Source organism: Cornus florida, unplaced genomic scaffold, assembly GCF_030987335.1.
Source record: "Cornus florida cultivar Cherokee Brave unplaced genomic scaffold, ASM3098733v1 CherokeeBrave_3.0.0_Hap2_Chr06, whole genome shotgun sequence".
NCBI lineage: Eukaryota > Viridiplantae > Streptophyta > Magnoliopsida > Cornales > Cornaceae > Cornus > Cornus florida.
The window spans coordinates 86971675-86997744 of NW_026775576.1; the positions used below are offsets into that span (position 1 = coordinate 86971675).

At 35.8% G+C, this 26070-nt stretch overlaps 3 protein-coding genes across 5 annotated transcripts; 2 read left to right on the forward strand and 1 right to left on the reverse strand.

The window, feature by feature from the left end:
* Positions 1-1860: 1860 nt before the first annotated feature.
* On the forward strand, positions 1861-10640 carry LOC132312602 (DEAD-box ATP-dependent RNA helicase 7-like). The gene is made up of 14 exons (XM_059811022.1): positions 1861-2540; positions 4166-4300; positions 4384-4524; positions 4643-4754; positions 5595-5665; positions 5891-6045; positions 6158-6269; positions 6991-7092; positions 7190-7250; positions 7638-7806; positions 7892-7988; positions 8076-8170; positions 9166-9299; positions 10153-10640. The coding sequence occupies exons 1-14, from the start codon at positions 1971-1973 to the stop codon at positions 10365-10367; spliced, it is 2169 nt and encodes a 722-aa protein (XP_059667005.1). The 5' UTR covers positions 1861-1970; the 3' UTR covers positions 10368-10640.
* A 1333-nt stretch (positions 10641-11973) lies between these two features.
* LOC132312603 (mitochondrial metalloendopeptidase OMA1) lies at positions 11974-21296 on the forward strand. Of its 2 annotated transcripts, none has more exons than XM_059811024.1 (3): positions 11974-13198; positions 13328-13476; positions 17123-20773. In XM_059811024.1, exons 1-3 carry the CDS (start codon positions 12272-12274, stop codon positions 17235-17237), a joined length of 1191 nt encoding a protein of 396 aa, XP_059667007.1. In that variant the 5' UTR covers positions 11974-12271; the 3' UTR covers positions 17238-20773. The 2 variants fall into 2 exon arrangements, with proteins under 2 accessions (XP_059667007.1, XP_059667006.1); XM_059811023.1 differs by lacking the exon at positions 17123-20773 and adding an exon at positions 20788-21296 and having other exon boundaries at positions 11977-13198.
* Positions 21297-22517: 1221 nt separating this feature from the next.
* Positions 22518-24164, reverse strand: LOC132312604 (probable inositol transporter 2). Of its 2 annotated transcripts, none has more exons than XR_009483305.1 (2): positions 23372-24164; positions 22518-23164 (listed from the first exon to the last, which is right to left on the reverse strand). XR_009483305.1 is itself a non-coding variant. In XM_059811025.1 (2 exons), the coding sequence occupies exons 1-2, from the start codon at positions 23508-23510 to the stop codon at positions 22817-22819; spliced, it is 405 nt and encodes a 134-aa protein (XP_059667008.1). In that variant the 5' UTR covers positions 23511-24164; the 3' UTR covers positions 22518-22816. The 2 variants fall into 2 exon arrangements, 1 of the variants encoding a protein (XP_059667008.1); XM_059811025.1 differs by having other exon boundaries at positions 23454-24164.
* Positions 24165-26070: the final 1906 nt, after the last annotated feature.

Consider the following 26070-nt stretch of genomic DNA (forward strand, 5'->3'; position numbering starts at 1 on the left):
TAAATTAACTTATTGAAATTTGAGAATTCCGTTGGCTTGGATTGGTCTCAATTCTTTTGTTGTTCTCTTAAATCAGCTAACCGTTGTTGGGCTTAATTGCTCTTGTTTGGCCCACCCAGTACACAAAAAGAATTTTGGTAATTATATTTCAGTGTGTTTGCTTATGCAAATTCTAATGATTTGAAATTTCAATTTTATTGGAATTGGTACTCAAAATAATTAGAATTCCTCTTAGAATTTTATTTTTTAAATCAAGTATGAATTCATTTAAAATTAAGCTCCAAAACCTATTAGTTGTCTTGGTTTGATTTGGGATAATTCGGCTCAAAAGTCACTAATATGTTTTTGTTTTTCACATTTTCATCGTTTGTTCTATCATCTTGAGTGGATTATGGATTGTCCATCATATGTCGTGCAGTTGAGGTGGCCATTGATCGTGGCCTCATAGTACTTTTTTTATTTTATTATTACTTCTTCCTCTAAGTACTCTCGATAAAGGAAGAATTACAAAATATTCTGTGTCATCTTCAAACATTGATTATTTTTAAAAAATAAAATTAAGTAACAATGTTTTATTGTGGATTGCTTAGGACTATTGAGAGACAAAACTATTCATAAAGTGCAAATTTATGAAATTAGGATATTCAGGTAGATGGTGGTGAATAAAAGAATGTGTAGACGAAGCAATACATGATGCCTTAAAACAACAATATCAAATTTTCCACTAATAAAAATAAGATAATGTTCAAATCGATTTGTTAAAGAAAGAAAAAAAGAGAAAATAAATAATAAAAGAGCAATACTTTTTTGAAAGGTGATGTTGTAAAGGGACAATACTGTCAATACTCTATTGATTTCATAATTTATTTTATGGGCAAAAATCTACTCATACAAATTTCAACAGCTCTAAAAATCGTTATTTTACTCGGCTTTGATACGATTAAGCAAACATAAATGACAAAAGAATTGGGATTATTTTTAGTGTATGAGGAAAATTAGAATTGAGACACGTAAATTTGAGCTCTAAATGAAACTATTCTTGATCATCCATTTTATTTCATGAGAGTTCTAGACTACAATTAATGACATATTGTTTAGGGCATGTTTGCTACGTGTTTTGTTTTTGGTGTTTTTGTTTTTGTCGAGTATTATAGGAATGAATAATGGAAAAAATGCATTTTGTAAAAATTATTTTGCTTTGCACAATACCAAAATGTTTCATGAATAGTGGGAAAATATCGAAAATCAATTTGGTATTTTTATATGCTTCCGCACTATAACGTTTGGTACTGTAACAATGAATAGTAATTTTTAAATTTTTTTTCAAAAAAACTCATAAATTACATTTTTAAACTAACTATTATATTTTTCAAACTTAAAATACTTTTTACCAAATATATATATATATATTTTATATTTTTACTTTTAAAAATCTTAAAAAAAATAAATATTACCAAACATATTTTTAATTATTATTCAAAATACTTTATAACAAAATACTCGTAAAAAACAAAACGCATAACAAACAAACATGACCTTATATTTATATTTATTGTATTTAGTCCCTTCTATTCTCAAAGACATGGGCCTAGGGTTTTCGTAGAGTAGGGTTTTTAGTGACATTTTCCACATGTTTCTGGGTGTACGTCAAATATTAAAACGACGTTGTTTTTATCAAAACCCCAAAAAGGATAGTAACGATGTCGTTTGATTTTGCGTAGGTCTAAAAGAGAACGCGGCGTTCTACAAAATATCTAAACGAACTTTTATTCTCATCTAACGATAAAGAACCGAATATACCAGGTGTTGACCATCCAACGGTTGAAAATCACTCCACCGTAAGCATAAAAACGCAAACCCTAAACCTTTTCTCTTCCTCTTTAGCTCCTGCTACTGCAACTCACTGCCACACCCTTTTATAGCAGGAGAAACCCTCTCTTCTCTATCTCTGTCTATCTGTCTATATAGTGATGCCTTCTCTTGCCATGCCTCAATCTCTCTCACCCGAAGTTTGCAAAGACAAGAAGGAGAAGAAGAAGATGAAGAGCAACACGAAAACCCTAGAATTCGACTCTTCCGTAGAGAAGAGCAAGAAGGGTAAGAAGCTGAATAATATTGAGATGAATTCGAAGGTTTCTGAGTCTGAATCTGAATCTGAAGAAGATTCGCAGCAGAAATTGTTGGAGAAGAAGAAGATCAAGAAGAAAGAGAAGAAACGTAAGTCATCGGAGATTTTAGAAGAACACGGGGAGGAGAAGAGCGATACGAGCTCGGAGTCGGGCGAGCCTATGAATTTGAAGGGGGTGAGTGGTGCTAAATCGGCGAAGAAGAAGAAGTTGACGGAGGTTGATGATGAGGTGGAAGCAAAGGTTGATGATAAAGCAGAAAATCCGAACGCGGTATCGAAATTTAGGATTTCGGGACCGTTGAGAGAGTTATTAAAGTCGAAGGGGATTGAATCCTTGTTTCCTATTCAAGCTATGACGTTTAACACTATTTTGGATGGTGCGGATTTGGTGGGTCGTGCGAGAACTGGACAGGTACAGATTCTTCATTGAGCTGGTTATTGTTTTGGGTTTTAATTTTTTTTGATTCGCTTGCAATTTATCATTTGATTGGCATGTGTTCCAATACGTGTTTGTGGCTTGTAGTTACTTTAAAAATCGAAAACTAAGTAAACTTTGAATGAAACTTTGCACATTCATGAAACAATTATAAATTATGTTTAATAGGTGCCAAGGTGTGAATACGTGTGAGTAGTTGACATCTCTCTATTGCCGTTGCTGCTGCTGTTATTTTATTATGGTAAAAAGGTCGAATACATAAATACAACAATTTTATTCTGGTATATGTTCAATAGAAATGCCAGCTCTGGTAAGATAAATTGGAACATGTTGGGCCTGTTTGGATGTTCTCTCGAACTGAATAGCCCTCATATGTGATTTACATAGCATTTCAATATAGAAATCATGTGCAAAAAAGTATATGTGGACTCCTGTATCATTTTTTTAACTTCCAAAATAGGTGAAAAGAAAGTTGGTTTTGTCACTAAGATATCATGTGCTATATACAAGAATGAGATTTATTGAGGTTGATATGTCCTAGTCCCTAAAGCAGAAGCCTACTGGTGGGATTCTTGAAGTTAGATGGAACCTTTGGTAGTTTGATAGTGATGGCAAATAGCATGTGAAATATTTTTAAAATATAGTTGGTTTTTATATTAGCTCTCCATTCTTCTATAACCCCTCATGAAGGGGATGTGTTTATAGTACATAGCATGTGGTTCAGTTATCATTTCTGCTTTAGCAAAATGCTGATGAATTGTTGCCAACTTTTGATTGTTGCTTTATACAAAGCACATCGTACTAAACTAAAAAATGATGGGTTTATATATATATATACACACACACACACACATATATTCTACTTATATTTTTCCTTCACGGGATGAAAATTTGACGAGAAGTGACAAGGAAAAAAAAATAATTTAAATTCAATATTTCCCTCTCTTGAGCATTTTGCTTCCCCTTTTATTAATTTTACTTCTGGTCAATCATTTGACAGGTACAGTTTTGAATAAAAACAATGAGTTATTCTCCCCTTAATAATTTATCAATGATGTTACCATTATAATTGTTAATCGCAACTAACAACAGCACAGAGTTGATGATATTAAAAATCAAACTATGTTGTAAACCATGCACCTGGAAGAAGTTGATTTCAATATCCATATCCTAGGGACTTCCTATTTTTGTTAGTTAAAACACATCCAGATGTATTAGGAACTTATGCATGTGGTTTATTGAATGAACAGTGGGCTAGTACACTTTCTAGTACTTATGGTTTAACTTCTCTATTTTTCTTTTTTGATTAGTTAGCATGTTGTTTTAGCCCTTTCATCGTCCAATTTTATCGACATTGGATTGTTTCAGCTCTTTCATCGTCCAATTTTATCGACATTGGATTGTTTCAGCTCTTTCATCGTCCAATTTTATCGAAATTGGATTTTTTCATAGACTTACTGTAGTTGAAGAATCTCTTGTTCTTTGAAGTTGCTGATTTATTCTTGTTCATTTACTTCGAAATCCATTAAGTCATTCCAGATATTTTTCTTGTATCATGTACTGAATATTTGTTCCTCTGGATATGCTTTGCAATTGTACAGGGTAAAACGTTGGCATTTGTGTTGCCTATATTGGAGTCACTAACAAATGGGCCTACAAAAGCATCACGAAAGACTGGCTACGGGAGGGCACCAAGTGTTCTTGTACTTTTACCTACTAGGGAATTGGCCACTCAGGTATTACACCAGAACTGTACTCTTAGGGATTTTCTCTCTTCTGACAATTTCCTTTCTGAGTCTCTGTGTTTGCTTTATCAAAGGTGGCCGCTGACTTTGAAGTCTATGGTAAGGCATTGGGGCTGACTTCATGCTGTTTATATGGGGGAGCTTCTTACCATACTCAAGAGGCTAAATTAAAAAGAGGGGTCGATATAGTTGTGGGAACACCTGGCCGCATTAAGGTGGTCTTTTCTTGGATTTAATTTTATAGATAATTTTGTAATTGTTTTCCGATAACATCACTGGATTTTGGCGTCCAATAATATGACTGTCCCAACTCACGTTAAAATTTTGGTATAGGATCACATACAAAGAGGAAACATTGACTTCAGCTCATTGAAGTTCCGTGTCCTTGATGAAGCTGATGAAATGCTGAGGATGGGTTTCGTTGAAGATGTTGAACTTATTTTAGGTTTGTGATTCATCATATTTATTTTCATGGGAATATCTTGCACCTCATTTTAAGAGTCCAATACTGTCTCATTTGTTTTATACCATTTTCTAATAATTTCTATAATATTGTTACCACATACCAATATGTTTCAGTTTGTGTCTGAGATAAATAAATTTTCTATTGGTATAAATGTAGAATGGAAGTGGTCGATTTTTGTTTCTATTTATTGGATCGTTATGACCAGATTATTTGATTGTGCTTAACATATTATATGGTAGCGTGTGTGTCTGCTTTTTAACTATTTTTTCTAGAAGGGTTTAGATGGGAGGCTTCTCAAGTTTCCAAAGTCAAGACCCAACCCGTATATACTTGTTGAATGATATAGAGCCATGCATGTGTCACTCTTTAATATACAAGGTATTTTTCCCTGAAGTGCACACAACTCTGACCTGAGTGCTGATAGTTCTACCTCACTACTTAATCCGTCCATCGTTATGGTGGTGTTTTAGTGTTTTTAACCGCAAACTTGAATCCCATCATTTTGATTGGCTCAGAAAGAGTCCACTGGCTATGACTTGGACTGAAGTTAGTCCTGATATCCTAGTCCTTTTAAAGGCCGTGTTGGCACTCACTAAAGGAGCCATGTTATGTTGTCCTGAGCATTCTTGATGAACTGAGAGAAGCAAACATAATTGACACTCGTCTGGCATATGTCGAGACTCGAGATAAATTACTGTTGTGGATTAAACTAGGATGCACGAATCTCTATGGTGTATCCACATCTATTTATACTGTATATCTCATTTGGTTGATGATTACACATGGAATTATTAACTCCGAATTCATTGAACTTTGCAGGCAAGGTAGAGGATGCAAAGAAAGTTCAGACACTCCTCTTCAGTGCCACCTTACCAGTCTGGGTGAAGAATGTTCGTTTCTTTACTGATATCTATTATTTTGATCTCTGTATTGAAGTCAGAATTGCAACTTTTATTGTGTTTGCTGTTGTTTATCTCTCTCTATTTTTCTGTCTGTTTGTCTGCCTTTGTATGCAATATTTGTGATCTGGTTTTGGATGTCTACAGCAACACTTCTTATCCATCTTGCACGCTTCTTTCTCCCATCTAAACTGGAACTTATGTTTGCATTGCCAGATTTCTTCTAGGTTTCTGAAACAAGAGAAGAAAACCGTAGATCTTGTTGGTAATGAGAAAGTGAAGGCTAGTACCAGTATTCGCCATATTGTTCTTCCCTGTTCTAGTTCAGCCAGATCCCAGCTTATTCCTGATATTATTCAGTGTTATAGCAGGTTGGTTGTTTCTAGTACTGTATAGTTGCTAATTGATTTTTTTTTAACGTTATTTATAAAGTTACCGAATAATGCTTTTCATTATTTTCCCTATGCAATGATTTTAATTCAGTGGTGGCCGCACTATTATCTTTACTGAGACAAAGGATTCTGCTTCTGAACTTGCTGGCTTGTTGCCTGGAGCGCGCGCTTTGCATGGGGACATCCAGCAGGCTCAGCGTGAGGTAAATCTATTGTTGGAGCAGAAAATTGTAATTCTTTCTTCCCGATCGGATTGTGTGAGCTAACAGTTTGTCTGTGTTTCATCTAAAGTATTTACATTTTGTTACCTAAAGTCATTAGTTCCTAGGAAGATGAGGTACAACCAAGCCTTTTTTTTAGTTGCACTTTTGAAAAGCTTGTTAAAATGCAAAGTAGCAGAAGTGGTTATTTATTTATTTTATTTTATTTTATTGTTTCCGCTCTTGAGCATGGACACCACCTGGGCTGCAAATCCTTGCACGGCAGCTAGGGACTGGCTAGATTAATTGGGTGGGGAGATACTTTCTTAGTAGCTAATGACATGATTTTTTCTTCCAAGACTGTATTCGTAGATGTAGTTCTTTCCAAGCTGGATAATTTTGTCAGAGGGTTTGGCTTAAATGACGTCACTAAATTTTATTTTATTTTATTTTTTTTAATTGATCAAAAGTTGTATAAATAACTTCTCATTTTTGTTAAAGTTTTCTATACAACTCAGGATTTTTATTTGTAGTGTTTTTCTGTTAAACATGAAAATAAAAATGAGCACGATGGTCACTGTAGTTTCCCCTTTAAACCAAACTTGTTTCTATCCCCTTGTTCAGTTAACATAATTTTACAATAATCTCCGATGAGACAAATGGATTTTAATAATTTATGCATACTTTTCACTAATGGATTCTTAATGTGATTTAATGTTTCCAGGTCACACTTTCTGGATTTAGATCAGGGAAGTTCATGACATTAGTGGCCACAAATGTAGCAGCACGGGGATTAGACATCAATGATGTCCAATTAATTATCCAGGTATATCTTCTTAATACATGGATGTAGACTTCTGTTGGTCATCATTTGTTCTCAATTATATGTTTAGAATATACTGACATTAGTCTTTGTGCTTTAGTGTGAGCCTCCACGTGATGTAGAAGCGTATATTCATCGATCTGGACGGACTGGGAGAGCTGGTAAATACTGAAATTTTGTATTTCTCTGATGTTGAATTGGAGGGATTTTGAATGGTTGAATGTATGGAATTGGGTTCCATTTAAATTGAAAGATTTCAAATGAATAGATTTATGTTCAATTGCATAAGAAATATAACTAATGAGTTTGAGAGGATTTGAAACAAATAGATTTGAGAGAATTATATGTGGATTTCAAATACCAAGGAGCAAGGAGTTAATTGAAATTCATGTCGTAATCCAATGCCTTCAATCTAACATTGCTTTGAACTTCAAAATCCAACTTCAAGAGCCAGCCTTTTTTGTAAACTCAAAAACTTAAATTCCTTGATCTCTAATTCATTCGTTTATCCAAATGAACCCTCAAGTTATTTTAATAAAATTTTCCAGGAAATACGGGGGTTGCTGTGATGCTTTATGATCCAAGAAGGTCTAATTTTTCTAAGATAGAAAGAGAATCTGGTGTGAAGTTCGAGCATGTATCTGCTCCTCAGCCACTTGATATTGCCAAAGTTGCTGGTGTAGAAGCAGCAGAGACAATCACCCAAGTCTCTGATAGGTATGATTGTCATTTGTACTTTCTGATGGATGCATCATTCTGTGTGTCAGCTCCACATATTTATCTGTACGCTTAAAATCTGTAGTGTTATTCCGGCCTTCAAGTCTGCTGCCGAGGAGCTATTGAGTACCTCTGGTCTATCACCTGTGGAACTGCTTGCAAAAGCACTTGCCAAGGCTTCTGTGAGTTTATTTCATCATCCTTTTCTTCGTTTTGAACATCAATTTCTTGCTGTGGTAGGAAAAATGGGCTTACCGTGTGTTGTGCAGGGTTATACCGAGATTAAGAGGAGATCACTTCTATCTTCCATGGAGAACTATGTTACAGTACTTCTTGAGGCTGGCAGACCCATTTACACACCATCGTGAGCACATGAAACCCTTTTATTTCTGTTTTGACATCTTATACAACACATTGTGTGTACCACCAATGGCTGTAACCTAGTGGTATCTCCTCTACTTCTCAAAGTGAGAGGTGTGGGTTCAAATGCTGCCCATATGGGCAAAACTGGTGAGTTTCTTGCCTAGGGGAAAAAAAAAACAAGAGCACTAGTTTATGTGAGTAAGATGTTGATGGTGGTCTTGGTTTTAGGCCATTTGAGATCATGCCTTGGTGAACTTAAACCAAAATCATCTGAAATAGAATTATGATGCTTGAGGTTCGACCAACATGCATATGCAATTGCCTATCTCAGCAAAAATGAAAGTTCTAAGTTACATTAGCTTATGCTGTATTATGAAAAATTGTTGTTGATCCTAATCTTGTTGAATTTCTAAAGTAAAATTTTGAACTATGTAGCTCCAAATCAGTGATAGCAGCACATAAAAGTGATAAAGAGTCCTTGCTTCTTGCACGGGTCTCAAAAGCAAGTCATTAACATGAAGATCTAGTTTTTGACAATGATTTCAAATCTCTATGTTTTGAACCTCAAGATCAAATTTTGACGACCCACTTTTGGAAGGAATACTATTTGATAGAGAAATTGTTACATGGTCCTGGCCAATCACAACCCTACAAATGTTTCAGGTTTATTCAGTTTTTTGCTTGCGTGTCAGTTGTGATTGGTCGGGAAAATGTAATAATTTCTCCTATTTGATAATATGCGTAATTTTCTGTGATAGGGACCTGTAATCTTGTGTGTCGAGCTGTGATTGGCCACAAGAGGTCTTGTAGTCCCGGACCATGTTATGATTTATTGTATTTGATAATATGCATAATTTTCCATGATAAGACATGTAATATGATGAATTAGGAGGGGGTTGGGTTAGTAAATCCAACTCTCTGTTGCTTTTGGCCATTAAATTGTTAATTCACATCTGAATTTCTTTCCCCTTTTTTTGTTGATGTGGTTTGTTTTAGCTTTGCTTATGGTGTCTTGAGGAGGTTTTTACCAGAGGAGAAGGTTGAGACAGTTAAGGGTATTGCTCTCACAGCTGATGGGAAAGGGGCTGTCTTTGATGTGCCTTCTGAAGATTTGGACACGTTTCTTGCTGGTATGATGTTCTCAAATTTCTGCATGATTAGTTTGTGATGTAACAAGAGAATATAGTGTGCACAAGCTAAGTTAAAACTAACTAATAGAGAAAAATAATCAAGAATACAATAGTTTATAGTGAGGAGATGAAAAAAAAACTCAGTAACTATAGGGTTTCAATGAGAGCTAAGGAAGCTTTCGTTACTGAGACTCGAACAAATTGAATAACAATGGTGCTCAGACATTCTTTTTAAGTTGGATTTATAGCTGTTATGAAACCTTATGTTTGCATAATAACAAGATATTAATACCCATACTTAAGTGACTCAAATGATTGACACGTGGCTTTTGACAAAAAAAAAAAAAAGGATAGTAATTACTGTCTTAACAATTGGCAAAATATGTAGTTATAAAACATACAGCTCAGTGGACCTGCCTTTCTAGTTTCTAGCATGCCTTGTGTTGCTGGGAAATGTCCAAAACCTTTCTCGAGGCTTTCACCTGCAGTTGCATTAGTTTATATGGGTGTCAAAAGCCCAAACACAAACAAGTTTACCGTTAATTATCTGGCCTGTGGCCTGTCGGATGCTCTTTCGTCAGAATGCCTGGGTACGAAACTTCGGACCACCTTCTAATGGAACCTTCTGTTGGATCTATTTTCAATTATGTGGCAAATATATTCTGGTTATCAACAGTTAACCACTGTTGATAAGAAATGCTTGCTTGCATAATTTCTTACACAATTATTTCAGAGTTTTTAACAACCATGTTTTAAATTGTTGTTTGGCTTTAATTTTGATTATTGCTCTATTTAATTTGTATACTTATACAAGACTGCTTGTTCCTTTTGTTTTGCTTTTGTGGATGTTCAGGCCAGGAAAATGCTGCAGGTGTGAGTTTAGAGGTGGTGAAAGAATTGCCAGATTTGCAAGAAAAAGAGCAGTCAAGAGGTGGTCGATTTGGTGGTGGTGGCCGCGGTGGATATGGTGATAGGAGAAATGGTGGTAGGTTCTCAGGAGGAAGAGGTGGGAGGGGTGGTTTTTCTGATCGAAGGAACAGCAGTGGAGAGAGAGGTCGCAAATGGTAAAGCACTCTGGAACTGGTGCACAGAAGCATTGGATTGTTGTAGGGCAAAACTTATTCTGCGATAATGAAGAAAATATTTCATATTCGGCCCAATGAATTGAAAAGCTGAATATGATTGTTTTCATATTTATTTATTTTCACATCTTTTTTCATTTTCTGGGGTTTTTCCCACCGTCCCCAAATTTTTTTGCCAATTTTGCTTGGGAATATTAGAAAGATGATTGTTAAGCGTGTAATCACATTTTCGATAAATGTATTCCGAGTTATTTAGTTAGCACCAGTGGACACTGGACAATTTGATCGTTTTAACATTGATGCACCATACCAATAAAAAGAAGTTTAAAATGGAGGTTTGGGTTTTGTGGAGATAATGGTTACAAGTATATCATAAACTTCTAAAATGCATTCCTACTGCCAAAAAGATACAAAAATATATATATGTTTTAGGGTACATATTCAATTTGGTTCTTAGTGGAGAGTGAAAGTAAAATGATCTGTCTAACATGAAATTTTTTTTTTTTTTGGGAAAATTATGAAAATCTATCCTTTTCTGATTTGAATAGTGTTATCAGAAAGGGCATTGGTATTTCTAGAAACCCAAATTTCCTGCAAGTTATGTTCTCTCTTATGATGGTTTTTTTAATTTTTTTTTGGACAATACTTGCCTACTTATGAGTAGGCAATTTCTACGTATGTGTCATAATTTAAATTATGACAAGTGTCTTAGAATTTTTAAAATATAAATATAGCAAAAATAGATTCAGAACTAATTTGACCCATTTTTAATTGGATTAACATATTTTATACAAATCAAATGTCTCGTACACAGTGAGCACTGTATATTTGATTTATATATCGTATACATCCTTGACCATTATCCCTATAAAAAAATAAAAATAAAAATAAAAATTTGAATTGAGATCTAGCAATAATGTTTTGAGGGGTTGATTTTGCTCTCTACCTTTTCAAAGTGGAGAATATGTGATTGATATGAAGAATCATTGCTAGAATCATAAAATGCTTCCGGTTTGTGCTTAAAAAAAAAATTCTTACACTTCTCTTGTCCAACTTAATTAGGATTGTTGCACTGAGAATGAGGATTACTTTGGAAGCGGAGGTGAATGAGAATTTTAATAACATGATTTTTGTTTTGTTTATATATATATATATAGTTATGGTGGAACCCAAATTTTGATCTTTCAATTCCAAAGAACAAAAATAATGTATTATTTTAGGAAGATCTTGTTTTTGGAAGGCATTGTTTTAGGAAGTTTGAATCCTAATTTCTTTTTACCTTAAAAACTAATTTTGTATATATATATGTGCAAGTGTGTGTATGGATATATATGGAGAGAAAGATGTGGTTAACCTAATTAAAATAGATCAAATATGTTCTAATTCTATTTTTGTTATATTTTATAAAATTTAAAATGCTTGTCATAATTTTATTATACCAACTATTGAGTTCGTAGAAACTTTCTAATTCACTGATGAGGCAAGTATTTTCTTCTTCTTCTTCTTCTTCTTCCTTTTTCTTTTTCTTTTTCTTTTTTTTTTTTTTTTTTTTTCAAATGTATTAGTTTCAAGAGGCCGGAGCTCAATACATACGAGACATTGCATACATGTCATACACGTATACCCCGATTCAATTTCCTCCGCTGATTCGCTTCAAGTCTGCACCAAAACTTGTTCTGACAACTTCCAGACACTTCCATAGCCTTCGGCCTCCTCCACTGGAAGCACGCGCGCGCACACACACCCAATACTTTTCTCAGTCGCAATGTCGCATCTCTTTCTCCCCTAGTCCCTTATGATTCTCTCTCTTCATATTCTTTGAATGCTTCATCAGACACTTGCAGCTATTGGAACTGCGATTAGCCAGGAGGGGTTTTTTTGTATAGGAACATGGGATGGTATAGAAGATCAAAGTTCGCTTTCGATGCGTTTCGCAGTTTTGCTTCAAAGATTGTGCCCAAAAACCCAAGTCCAGACTCGATTTCCAGAACAAACAGGTACACTTCATTGATACCCAGTTTGGGTAAATCCAAAGTTTCGGGTTTATCTTTTTCTTCTCCGATTTCTAGAAACCTAGGTTTTGAATTTGGGACAAAACAGAGCCCCTATAACCCTTTTCTTGGTGCTGCGAGACGACATTACTATGTCGATCGATACCAAGTTCACCATTTCCGGCCGAGAGGGCCTCGAAGATGGTTTCGGAATCCCAAGTATGTGTTGACTGTTGTGTTGCTTGGGTCTGGTGTAGTGATTACGGTGTATTTTGGGAATTTAGAGAATGTTCCATACACAAACAGAAAACATTTCGTGCTTTTGTCACGAAGCGCCGAGAGACAGATTGGAGAGGCTGAATTTCAGAAAATGAAAAAAGCATTCAGGGGAAAGATACTGCCGGCCATACATCCGGAAAGTGTTCGGGTTCAGTTGATTGCGAAAGATATCATAAACGCTCTGGAGAGAGGGTTGAGGACAGAGCAGGTGTGGACCGATCCTGGGTATGCGGATAGTGGTGGGATGCATGAGAGTGGTGGTGAGCATGAGACTTTGGCGGCATTGATTGATAGTCCGGAAGGAAAGTGGCATAGAGAAGATGAGATTCTTGACGATAGTTGGGTTCAGCAGAGCCGGAAGAAGGGGAAACAACGTGGGACAAAACCGTCAACCGGGCATTTGGAGGGATTGAATTGGGAGGTGCTGGTTGTGAATGAACCTGTTGTCAATGCCTTTTGCTTGCCAGGTGGGAAGATTGTTGTGTTTACTGGGTTGCTTGAACATTTTCAAACAAATGCAGAAATTGCAACTATTATTGGGCATGAGGTATATTGTTGTTTAGGCCTTTACTACTATAGACATTGTAACTATATTGAGGTACAAGTTTGGGAGAATTATACACGCCAATTTAGATTTCTATGAAGTTTATGTTTTTTTGCACACTTCTCTTGATAGGTGGGGCATGCTGTGGCTCGCCATGCGGCCGAAGGAATTACAAAAAATCTATGGTTTGCGATTCTACAATTGATTCTTTATCAGTTCATTATGCCTGATCTTGTCAACACAATGTCAACTCTTTTGCTAAGGCTTCCGTTTTCACGGAGGTACGTTCTTATTGCAGTTTCGTTTGAATCTTTCACAGTGTTACGTGTTTCATTCATAAATTGTTGCTGAACATTACTGCCGGAAATTTGTGCTAGATTATGAACTCATACTGGTTGTTGACTTTTTATGTTATGCTTGGTTTCAATTTTCCAATCTATTCCAAAATATAAGTTCCTGACCTGAAATTAAATTCATCAATATAAACTGTGTGTCTATTAAAGAATTTAAAATATTTCCAAGAGCAATTAAGAGACCAAGAAATGTGATGATATTAAAATTTAAGAATATGCAAGTCTTGAAAGCGGTCGAAATTTCCTGTGGCATTCACTAGTAGTGTGCAGTTGTTACATGTCTAAGCATCGGTTTTATCAAATCCCCAGGTCCAAGAATACATTTACAAAATATTTTTGATACCCTTGTTATTAAAGCATAATTGGTGCTTTATGTAGCGTCGTGTTTAATATGCTTTTTTACTCATTATGAAATAATAATATAATAGAATTATATAACAAGAGAGTTATATATCTATATATATGTATCTATACTAGTATTAAACAAGAAAAGAAGATAAATATTTGACCAGTCATGTAGGATTGATACTCAAAAGTGTGTTATATCCGCCATGGATATTTCATGCATTTAGAAGGGTCCCATCTGACATAGTATATTCTTTTCTTATTTACTTCATAGACTTTTTGTGAATTTCTCTCTTGGCATTGTTGTTGTTGTATTTTTATTTTTTTTGCATAAGTACCGCCTAGTTGTGCACTAGGGGGTTAGTGAACCCACTCTACAGTCTACCCGGGTTTTTTCTTACACTGTTGAAAGACAGGAAAAGTTACAGTAACAACTAAGAGAAAATTATGAGATCTCAATCCGTTAGGTTCTTCGTTGTTTGGTGGGCATCAAGAAATAGAAAAGCCAGGTAAATCAAGGGGTGAAAAATGCGAAGCCGGTTAATCGTCGTCTTGCCAACAAGGCTGACATCGGTGCGACCCAACCTCAAGCGGCGGATCCCATCGACCTACTTCTACACTCGCAGGACGGACGTCCAGCTTAATGTCTTCCGGCTTGCCCGAATCACCCTCCCAGTTGCATATACTAATGTTTCATTGTAAAGGGGAGAGTGAAGGGCAGTGGGACACATGTTAGAATGCCGGGATGGAGAAACAAACAGGAGCATCTCAGACAACTGGCGAGTCTAGAGAGGAGCAGCTCTTTAATGCTATGTATGCTGTTGTGACTGTAAAAGCCCTTTCTCCTTAGCTAACTGAACTGATATATACAACCGATTCTTAGAACGTGCATCACACATACAAGTCCTATCCTATGTAAAAAGACCTTCTAATTTACATATAGCTGGATAGACAAAGGAAGAAAAGAAGATATATAACGGGTAAGAATGGCAACAATGGTTCCAAAAGGAACTTTGGAAACTAGCAACATTTTTTCATTTTTTTTCGAATACATAACGGATTACACAGAAATAATGCAACTTTTGGAACTGAGTGTCTTTTGGCAATTAACCAATGGACATTTTTAGTTGCTTTTTGAATGCATAATTGACTTTGTATGTAAAGATAGAATGTGACTTTTGGAAACTCATTGAGTTTTGTGATGAGATGGGAGCGGACTTTTATTTTTAATCTTTGTATACCTGACTTTTAGGAGAAGTAGCGTCTTTGAGAGGTGATTTACGTTAAATTGATAATTGTTAGTGAACCATTATGTAGTTTAAAGGAAAAATATTAATAATTTTTATATATATGGATATAAAAGAGAAAACCTATAGTCTTTTACTAGCAGTGTAGATATTGACAACACTACCACTGGCTTCTTATTTGACCAAAACAAGGCATTGGGAGTGTCCTTGTGACATAGTCAGCCTATGATCTATGAACTCTTGTCACAATTTTTTGATTTGGCATGAACACTTATTAGACATAGCAACTCTCCACATCTAGATGGAGAGAGATGGTTATAATAAAAAATATATATCATACAGAAGAACCGTACAGTCGAACATATTGCAGTTGGAGCTTCTTAAAATTTCTATTTATTATTGTTTCTCTTATTTTATTTTATTTTATTTGGACAAAAGTTCAATGGTGCCTCGTACCCTGCATGTGCTCTAAGTAACTAAGGTGCATGGATTAAATGGCCAAATGATTTTGGACACATCTGCCTTAGACTGCATCTGTGTGTTTTCACGACAATTGGCAATTGACAAACTTCCATTTGGGGTTATCATAAGGTTAGGAACTTTTGGATAAGAAAACACTAATCTCAGTCATAAATTCTTGGAGTATTGAGCTTTCTACACAGATCATTCATGGCTTTGTAGTGTGAGGAGTTGTGGACTTGATTGCTCGTTAATGTATTGGAAGTTAGGAATTGTGTATTGTGATATGGATCATCTTGCAGCCTTCCGATGAATGCATGCTCAGAGATTTTTGGTTTTATTTATATATTAAATTATTTTGCTTCTGTAATCATATCCTCCTTGTGGTCACTAACCACATCTGGGCCCTTGTTGTACATAAAATTATTGACTATTGTTGCCTCCTTTATTGCAGCTTTAGCAAGCTTCTCCTATTGCTTGAAGCATCTTTGGCATTTACTATATATTGTCTCAGTAATTAAATCTACTCTAGGATTTAGCGTCATTTCAATTTACTTGCTATAGTCACTGGGCGGCACAAATTCTTTTTGCCTCACCCTGTGTATCAATTTTTAAAAAACAATTGTGGCCATGTGGGGCACCCTTAAGGGCCTTAACCATGTCTATCTATGGACATTTATGGTTTGAATTTCGTTAGCTTTTTGATGCTGGAAATTATCATTTTATTTTATGAATAAGGAAACCCAAAAATCATGTTAAATATTGAAAATCTTGTTGTACCATGGAAAGGGGGTTAAACACTCTCAAGTTCATCTGTGAATGACCATATTACCGAACATGGGCTTAATGAGTCTTTGATTCTATGATAGCTATTGGTGGGTTAGTAGTTATAACCCTGGGAAAATCAAAGTGTTCACCTTATCAGTGAGACCAAACTAACATATTTGAATTGGATACATTATTAGACTATATAGGAGGAGCAAATGTTAAAATTTAACATTTTTTTTGATAATTGAATGTTGAAATTTAACATGGTTAGCCCCTTGAAATTTATTTGAGTTTAGGATTCTATCGTGTAACATTAGTAATAAACTATTTGGTTCATATGACAACCTCCCTTGAGATTTAGCGTATATCATTGACCTCTCTAATGGTGTAGCAGACTAAGAGATACCTATCCTTTTTATTATGGGATATATGATCAAGAGGCAGCTATCTATCTTGTGATGATTCTGGTGTTGTAGAATTTTTAGTGAGTAAATTTACTTTAATACATTTATAATTTAATTTATTGATTGGGAAGACAATTATACTTTAGAACGAGGAGAATTTGCGTATATTTACTTACTGTGATAAGTTTCTAAGTAGGTCAGGTGCTGCCTTTTTTTTTTTTCGCCTTTTGAGGGCAAGCTTTTCAGTGGATGAATATTAATTATTTTAAAACTTGAATTTGTGTCGGTCAATGTACTTTTCTATAAAGTAAAATAAGAAACCTTCCACTATTGCAGTTTTATGAAATGCAGGTTCTCTATGGCTCTCTGGGTAAGAGAGGTCTCTGCACTGACCATTGAACAGCGAATGCTTAACAGTGTAATGTTGGGGACAAAAGCAATCCAAGAATGTGCGTTTGGTTACTAAGAAAAACGGATTCTTAATAGGGGTATTGGGTGGTTTGAGGGGCAGAAAGAAGGTGCCTCAGAATTGCCTTCGTATCAAGCTTTAGTCACTTTTGATAAGTTGTGAGGCATTAACTAAAGGATGTACTTTTGATTAGTTGTACTTTTGATTAACTAAAGTAGTCTCCCATCCAGTAAAAGTATTTCATGTGTGAAAAGAAAAGAAAGTACCGTCTGTCACCCGTGCCACTCATTCTTTTCTTCTTTGTTATTGCTTCCAGATATAAAACCTTAATACACACACACACACACACATACACACACTTGTGTATATATATATATATATATATAATATACCAACATCCTGATATGTATAAGTGTCTATAGATATGGGGTAACTTCCACAAAACACCCCTATTGTATACAAATTGTTCAAATAACCCCCCTGTACTATCAGAAGTATATATAAATCTTCGTCTATCAGAATATACGCATTTTGATGAGCTGCTTTAAAGCCCCTAAAAGGTACATGCTGCGCTATAATTTGAAAAAAAAAAGAAAAAAGATGCAATTAACTACCCTCCGTTACATGACCGTTACGATTTAGCCGTTAAGTGCATCACGTGAACTAGGAAATGATTTAAAAACCCCAAGATTCTCTTTTGTTGTTACAAAAGTACCCCTCCCTATTTACTTATCCAAAAAAAAAGGTACCCCTCCCTATTTAGCTCTCTTTAGTTGCAGATATATATCAATATATATATATGTATATGTATATTTATGTACTTGAGTGAGCTGTTATCTCTCTCTGTTCTCCCTCCCTGTTGTCTCTCTTGCTTCGATTTCTCTCTCTGTTTTTGTGATTTCTCCTCTTTCTCTCACTGTTGCCGATTTCTTCTCCCCTTTGTGTGTTGCAGATTTGTTGGTGTGGTTTCTCTTATAGATGCTTATGTATCTCTGTGTGTGGATATATATTTATCTGTGATTGCCAAAGATGGTGGGAGTGACTAGTGACAGTTTAAAATCACCATCGTCACCCATCAAACACCCAAATCAGACCCATCACTCACCAATTAACACTCGCTTTCATGGCTAAAACCACTGATCTGACCCACCCACGTATTGACCCCACACAAACTGGGTGAATCAATGGTTGGTATATCTTGAAAGAAAGGATTTTGTCTAATTCAGAGAGACAAATTAGATAGCCAAAAATTTGGTAGCCATGGACAAATGGTTGATGTGGAGCAGAGGATGAGACGTTAACCGTGGCGACTAATGACTGTTATAGTCATGTAGGGGTAAATTGGGATTGGTCATTGGAGGTGATGTGGGGTTGAGAGAGAGAAGATGTAGGGTTATATTCAAAGTTTATGGGTCTATTTGGATTTTCGCAGGACTACGTTCTAACTTTTTTTACCTTATCTATTAAACCAAGTTAGTTTTTGTCCTCTTTTTTCTTTTATGTTTTTTTGTTTTTTATTCATATAACATAAGGCTGAAAATGTAATTTACCTGCTCCGTTAACAGCAGGTTAACACCAGGGGCTTATTTGAACTGGGGGGTAATTACAAACTAGAGGGGGTTATATGCACTATATGTATACCATAGGGGTGTTTTATGCAATTTACCCCTATATATATGCAATGGTTGGTATATCTTGAAAGAAAGGATTTTGTCTAATTCAGAGAGACAAATTAGATAGCCAAAAATTTGGTAGCCATGGACAAATGGTTGATGTGGAGCAGAGGATGAGACGTTAACCGTGGCGACTAATGACTGTTATAGTCATGTAGGGGTAAATTGGGATTGGTCATTGGAGGTGATGTGGGGTTGAGAGAGAGAAGATGTAGGGTTATATTCAAAGTTTATGGGTCTATTTGGATTTTCGCAGGACTACGTTCTAACTTTTTTTACCTTATCTATTAAACCAAGTTAGTTTTTGTCCTCTTTTTTCTTTTATGTTTTTTTGTTTTTTATTCATATAACATAAGGCTGAAAATGTAATTTACCTGCTCCGTTAACAGCAGGTTAACACCAGGGGCTTATTTGAACTGGGGGGTAATTACAAACTAGAGGGGGTTATATGCACTATATGTATACCATAGGGGTGTTTTATGCAATTTACCCCTATATATATAGATACACGCTTGTGAAGTTGCTTCTATTGAAGCTCAGAGAACCTCCACATTCTCTGCAGGGAAGCTTGGGGAGCCACCATCGGTTCTCTGTTATCAACCATGCAACTCCCTCTCTCTCTCTCTCTCTCTCTCCTTTTGAGCGTTTTTATAAAATCTTACCTATAAAAAAAAAAAAAAAAAAAATTGTTGTTAATCGTCATAACTCTCTGTCCTCTCCATAATCATCACCCAAAAGAGAATTTCAGTTTCTTTACTGATTACAATAGTGTTTCCTTGTCTGCAAATCTTCTTTCTCCCATCAAATCACTTCCAGCGACCTTTGCGGCCGCGAACCACCATTGCTTTTCACTTTTCCAATCAAGGATGTAATGCTACAAATTCTAAACAACAGATCAATTGCGCAGCTCAAAGCCATCATGTGGTCTCCATTCAATCATAAGATCCTTAGACTAACAATATTCCTTGCATAGCCGTTGTGCTATAAATCCCATGCATATCATACGATTCAGTCTCTTATACAAACCCAAATTCATCAATCAACTAGGCTCACATTATATGTTAATTGGTTGGCCAAATTTATATTTTAGGAGGTTATTTGCAAAAATGTGATTTTTTTGGGGTGTGTGTGTGTTGGGGGGAGGGAATAATTTTTTGGGTGGTTAATTTTCCCTGAAATTTACTTCACTATTTGTTCTCATCATTCTTAGAATATTTTTTATTTTTTATTTTTTGACAAAACAAAACATTGTTTCATGGTGGCTAGGTGATTATGTTGGTGCTTAAACTTTTAGATGCAAGGAACAAATGACAACTTGGTATGCTTAAGACCACATCCAACGTAATGAATTTTATTTTTATTTATTTATTGTGATGTAGCGGGCAATTGCATTCCCCTGTATATTTGTCACTAAATTGACGAATTTTGGATTATTTTGGCTAATAATAATTTCTACATCGTCTAGAATCTATGATATTACATTCTCTCGGATCTCAATGTTCACTTCTTTAACTGAATAATATCAAATAAATTTGAAGCTAACCAAAGGTCCAAAGTGTGGAATTATTTGACCTCTTATTGAATGCTCAAATCCAGTTGTGGAGAGCCTAAATAAAATTGCAACTTTCCTTTATACTTCATTGTTCATGGCAGCCAACAGATCTCTAGTTAAAATCCTCCTTTCTTTTCTGTTTGGTGGTTGGGTTCTTAACTTTTTTATTTTATTATTATTTTTTCCATTGGCAAGAAACACAATTCATACATGCACTCATGCACACTTTTTGCCCACACCTGGGCTCGAACCTCTCCCCTCCTCTTTGAGGATGGGGAGTTGAGGTTATACTATTGGGCTAGATGCCTTTTGGAGATTGGGTTCTTAACTTGCTGATGCTTACATTCTCGCATTCAACTTTTCTTTATTTATTCTTTATTAGGATGGAAATGGAAGCAGATTACATTGGGTTGCTGTTGATAGCATCAGCTGGTTATGATCCTCGAGTGGCACCTCATGTGTATGAGAAGTTGGGGCAGGTTGCCGGGGATTCGGCATTGAGAGATTATCTTTCTACACATCCATCTGGAAAGAAGAGAGCGAAACTGCTAGGCCAAGCCAAAGTCATGGAAGAAGCGCTCGACATATATAGGGAAGTGATATCAGGACGAGGAGTTGAGGGTTTTCTTTAAAACTGCTCAGATACAATATGATGTGAGAGTCCTAGCTAAGCTCTTGCAAAGCAGAGGACAGTCTGCAGTGTGAAAAAGTTTCCCCGCGACTCTTTGAAATTAACCCCTCTAACTTTATAACTTAAACGTGTCCAGTTTTAGTTTCAACTTCCAGATGTAATTTCCATTTCTGCAACTTCAAAATTCTTTGTTTTAAACCCATTTTCCCCTAAATTTCCATTTTGCAATGTTAAGACATTTGCTGCTTTGCTTGTTTGAAGATTTAGAAGTGTAGAGTTTGGTATGCTTTGGGGACATCATCTGCATTTTATTGGACAGTTATGGTAGTTCGTAAAGTATAGCAGTAGTTCATAAAGTATGGCGATTGTGGAGGTTAATCATCTGAATTTTATACGAGTTTAGCTTTTTCTAGTTGCTGTTTATTTGCGGAGAAGCAGTGTCATAATGTGTGCTTAGATATTTCAGTCTTAAAAATTCGGAGGCTGCTCTGCTCATGCCATGGTACACGGTAATGTGCCAATGTTTGATAATAGGGATCCTAACTATGAGATTCGGATTCGCATTGTAGGAGTTGTTGGTGCACCTTGCACGCTACATCATTGGTATACTTACTCAATAACAGTGCACTATTTTCAAAAAATTTCGTCAACCTAGTTTTAAAATCGTTGATAACGGGATAATGTTATATTGGTTGGATGGGTATATACTAATGGCAAGACCTAATATTTATTCTCATCTGGTGAGGTATGGATAATATATAGATATGCATGTCAGAAACTTGATGAGGCCGGTTGGAGAATTTATTAATCACCAAATCATGGTAGTGCTATTTATGTAGATTTGTGTCATCAATTTTATGTAGTCCTTTCAGTACAAAACATAGTGCGAGAAGGTACAGATATTCGGTGGTCCGGATGGGTTCATTACTCGGATGAGCTCAGTGCATGATGCTGATGTATTTGGCGCACCCAATAATATAAAAAAAGAACATTATGTTATAGTTTGGGAATACCGAATCTCCAATCCCAAATTCAAGGAGAAGTACACACACAGGCACCAATGGAATTTCATAAACGTAGAAGACTCCATGTTTTATAACTACCTGACTAGTAATTCAATATGAATAAACTCAGGTGACCTTTTTTGCCATATAGAAAAGACAATTTGAGTCACCTGAGTTGGATATATTTAAGGACTTAAAAGGCCCTTCACAGTTTTCTTCCGCTATATGTTTTGACCATAGCTTAAGCACAGCAACCGAAATGACTGATCTGATGGCATGCATCCGTTGGCAATACCTCATTATATTGTTGTTGTTTAAGGTCATTCCTCTCGTATAATTTTCTTGATCCAGTACTACTTGTGACCATAACTAAGGAGGTTTTATTTGGTTGTCTAACCATGGCCGTGAGTTTTCATTCGTCATATTCATATACTTTATTTAGCCTTTTCAAATACTTCTGCATTTGTGTCAAAAAAAAAAAAAAAAAAAAAAAAAAAGAAGAAGAAGAAGAAGAAGAAGAAGATGATTAATTACAAAGGTTTGCCATATTAACAGCCATATATAACTTAATTCATTTTTTAACAAAAACACCTCAAACATGATGAAAGTATATGTTTACCCTTTGATAACGTAAAATGACCAAATTACCCTCATTCAAAAAATCCCTCTTCCAAAATTTCCATTCCTCCCATTCATTCCCTGTGAGCCCTTCTTTCCCGCCGTCCATCAAGCCGCCACAGCCCACAGCCGAGCTTATCACCGTCCCGCTGTCACCCTCATTCGAGCCATCCACAGGCGCAATCTATTACCCTCCTTGAGTCACATATGGATCCGGCAAACAGGAGAAATGTGCCAGCTGAACCAATCGCCTCAGTTAATGTCAAGAACGTCTCACTTACGATGAGATTGGAAATCCAGTTAGAAACTGCAGCGATTCCTCTACAAATGCCTCGGTATTTCAATGGGTATATCTCTGAGTTCACAATCCAAGGTGCAGTTCCCATAACAAGAACTGCAAAAATCCGAAATTTGCTTGGACAACCATTTGTATACCAGGTACGGTTTTCTGCACCACATGTTCTTTTGGTAACATCATTTGAAGCTAAGCACGCCCACGGATGATACTAATAATAATAATATAAAAAAAAAAAAAAAAAAAAACAACTTTAATCAGTAATATACCATGGCAGAGAAAACTAGACGAAAGTTCATTAATAATGGAAATGTAATAGGCATCTCAATGTTATATGTTTCAAAAATTTTGAGGGTAACAGATTGCAAAAATGTTTGTATAGTAGTATATGTTGAAAGAGGGGGAAAAAATGAAGTACCAAAGTACTATGTTGATTGATAACGCATGAAAGGTTGAAATAGATTTCTAAATGACCAAAGGGGCGAGTATGGAGAACGAACTTGATTCACTCCATTAGCACAAAATGCACCATCCGAGGATGCTTTCAAGCACGTCATACAATTCCAAGACGATGCATCTGGAGCCGTCACATTTGATTATTAGAATCAAAGCCCCAATATTTCAGTTAGTGTAATGTAGATTATTGAGTCAATTTGAAGATAGATGGAGCTAGGGTTTGGGTGAAAAAAAAATTGTAGAAAAAATAACAAGGGTGGTGCATAGTGTGTGGAGATGATGGTGAATGGGTAGAGAGAACTCCATCTTTTCCGGCGTATTCCATTCTTGCCGTTGTTTGCTTGGAGCATAAAGAGGTTAGAGAGAGAGAGTACAGGGTTTGAGAGAGCTCGCTGCCATCATCCGCAAGCTCACAGCCGAAGCCACAACCAGCCCATCGCCGTCACAGCCAGCCCATCTCCACGTCGGGGTTCACAAGCCGCCTTCGCCATCATCCACGGCCGAGTCCACCGCCGCTGCCATCTCGTCACGAACCAGACCATCACGGCTAAGTCCTCCCCACAGCCCATCGCCGGCACCACCTTGCCCGAACCAGCCCGTCCTCACCGTCCGATCTCTTCACCGTCCGTGCATTTTGGGTGGACGGCTATGGAGCACATTTTTTTGTCAAATATTTATTCATAAGGCTGTGTTTGGTCAAGAGGGACGGAAAGAGAAACGACAGAGAGAGAGAGATGAGATGAGATGAGATCAGATGGTAGTTTGGCCATTTTAGGTGAGGATTAAAATATATATAAAATATATATTAGGGCATATTAGATATTTTGGCTCTGTTTTTTTAAAAAGGGGTGTCATTGTTCAAGTTTGCAAATTTAGAAGGTGTTTTTGTTTAAAAATAGACTAAGTTGTATATGGCTGTTAATATAGCAAATTTCGTGTCGTTGTAATTGATCCAAAAAAAAAAAAAAAAAAATGTCAAAAAAAAACTTTTGCATTTAATCTTCAATGGAAGGCTGGTCAGGCCACTGCGTCAGAATTTCGAGTAGTGTAAATTATTCATAAAGAATGATACTTCTGTCTACAAATTAAGAACATGTCATGAGGCACATAACAATATTCTAATCTTAGGCCGAGGTCAACACATCAAAATCAAACCACTTGAAACCAAAATGAGACAACCAGCTGTTTCCATAAGAGCCCACCATTCCTCCATGTCTGGCTCTCCGACCTTTAAAAATTGCAACCACCAACAAATGTGATTGAAACCAATGGAAAATGATACAAATTCCCATTGGGTATTGTAGCCGACTGATCTGGCATGCATTTAGATAATTACTTTAAGAAAGGAGAGAAGACTGATATAGCATGCATTTAGGCCACGGATTCAAAATAAAAAAATTACACTTGTATGCAGAGACAACGCTCGGTATATCTAATTCTTTATTTGAATCGAAATATTAGACCTAAAACTTTAGTTAATGACTTACTTATCTGTTTTAACTAGGATCCGTATACATCTATGGGATATAACTCATTTGGCTAGTGTTTTAGCATTTTAGGTCTAATTTATGGTCGTGTCTAAGAGCCTTCTTCTGACTCTCCCTTTTCATTGTAAATTCCTTCTTCTATTATCTATTAGTGACTAAGAATTTTTGTAAGACACAAACCCAACAAAACACTAATCCGGCATTGCTCAAACCAAACTATCAAGAGTTTTATTATTATTTTTGCAATGATTAGAGAGTTAGAGTTGGAATATAAATTCTAGAATCAGCACTAAAGGTTTGACCCTTTAGCACTGGAATAACAGTACCCCACACGTGAGGCCATATTTGGTGTGAGTGAATGGAATCAAATGAAGTACGAATAGAATGCTTTTATTTTCATTCTTTAGTTTGGTAACTTATTTTAAAGTTGGAATGATTATTCTTCTCTAAGAATGGTGATTTCCAATTAAAGAAATAACCATTCTATTTCCACTTTAAAAATAATAATAATACTAATAAATAAATGAATAAAAAAAGTTTTTAATAAAATGTCTTTTATATATATATATATATATATATATATATATATATATATATGCATATTTATATATATATTTTACAAAAATAAAATGTTTTTATGTGCAACCAAACATAAAAATGAGAATGGTCATTCTATTCTCTAATTCATTTCATTCCCGTTTTATTTCATTCAACCACACCCAATTAGTCCTAGATTTAGGATATGTAACTAAATAAATTGGTCAATTGGTCCCACGCATGCACGTAATCTGATTGGTTTTGTAGCATTACTCAGACCCATTGAGGTTTGGTACATGTGCCTAATAAAATATTGATCCGACACATGTATGTATTGTGATTGGTGTGTTTGGACCACATATCTTATATTAATCATATATTTGGTCAAATTTTTTTTTACTACAAAGCGGTTTCTAGTTGCTGCTCCGCAGCAGCCAACTGGAAACCAACCGTGTTCTTGAACCAAATGTAGTAATGTGCATTCATCACTAACAAGTCCTCTCATCATTTACAACTTTCATTTAATTGAAGTGACAGGAAAAACTTTGGGCTAGTCCATTTTGACCCTTCCCCATGCCACCCATTAAAGCCCTCCCCAACACCACTCCATTTCAAAAATCAAACACCACTACCTCTC

Bases quoted from the DNA above. Each gene is read 5' to 3' on its own strand.
- LOC132312602 (XM_059811022.1), top strand. From the start codon at position 1,971: ATGCCTTCTCTTGCCATGCCTCAATCTCTCTCACCCGAAGTTTGCAAA. The intron at 4,525-4,642 runs GTGGTCTTTTCT...ATTTTGGTATAG, and splicing joins GAACACCTGGCCGCATTAAG to GATCACATACAAAGAGGAAA. The intron at 8,171-9,165 runs GTGAGCACATGA...GGTTTGTTTTAG, and splicing joins AGACCCATTTACACACCATC to CTTTGCTTATGGTGTCTTGA.
- LOC132312603 (XM_059811023.1), top strand. From the start codon at position 12,272: ATGGGATGGTATAGAAGATCAAAGTTCGCTTTCGATGCGTTTCGCAGT. The intron at 13,199-13,327 runs GTATATTGTTGT...TTCTCTTGATAG, and splicing joins CAACTATTATTGGGCATGAG to GTGGGGCATGCTGTGGCTCG. The intron at 13,477-20,787 runs GTACGTTCTTAT...ATTCTTTATTAG, and splicing joins AGGCTTCCGTTTTCACGGAG to GATGGAAATGGAAGCAGATT.
- LOC132312604 (XM_059811025.1), bottom strand. From the start codon at position 23,510: ATGACGTGCTTGAAAGCATCCTCGGATGGTGCATTTTGTGCTAATGGA. The intron at 23,165-23,453 runs GTTCGTTCTCCA...TATTATTATTAG, and splicing joins GTGCTAATGGAGTGAATCAA to TATCATCCGTGGGCGTGCTT.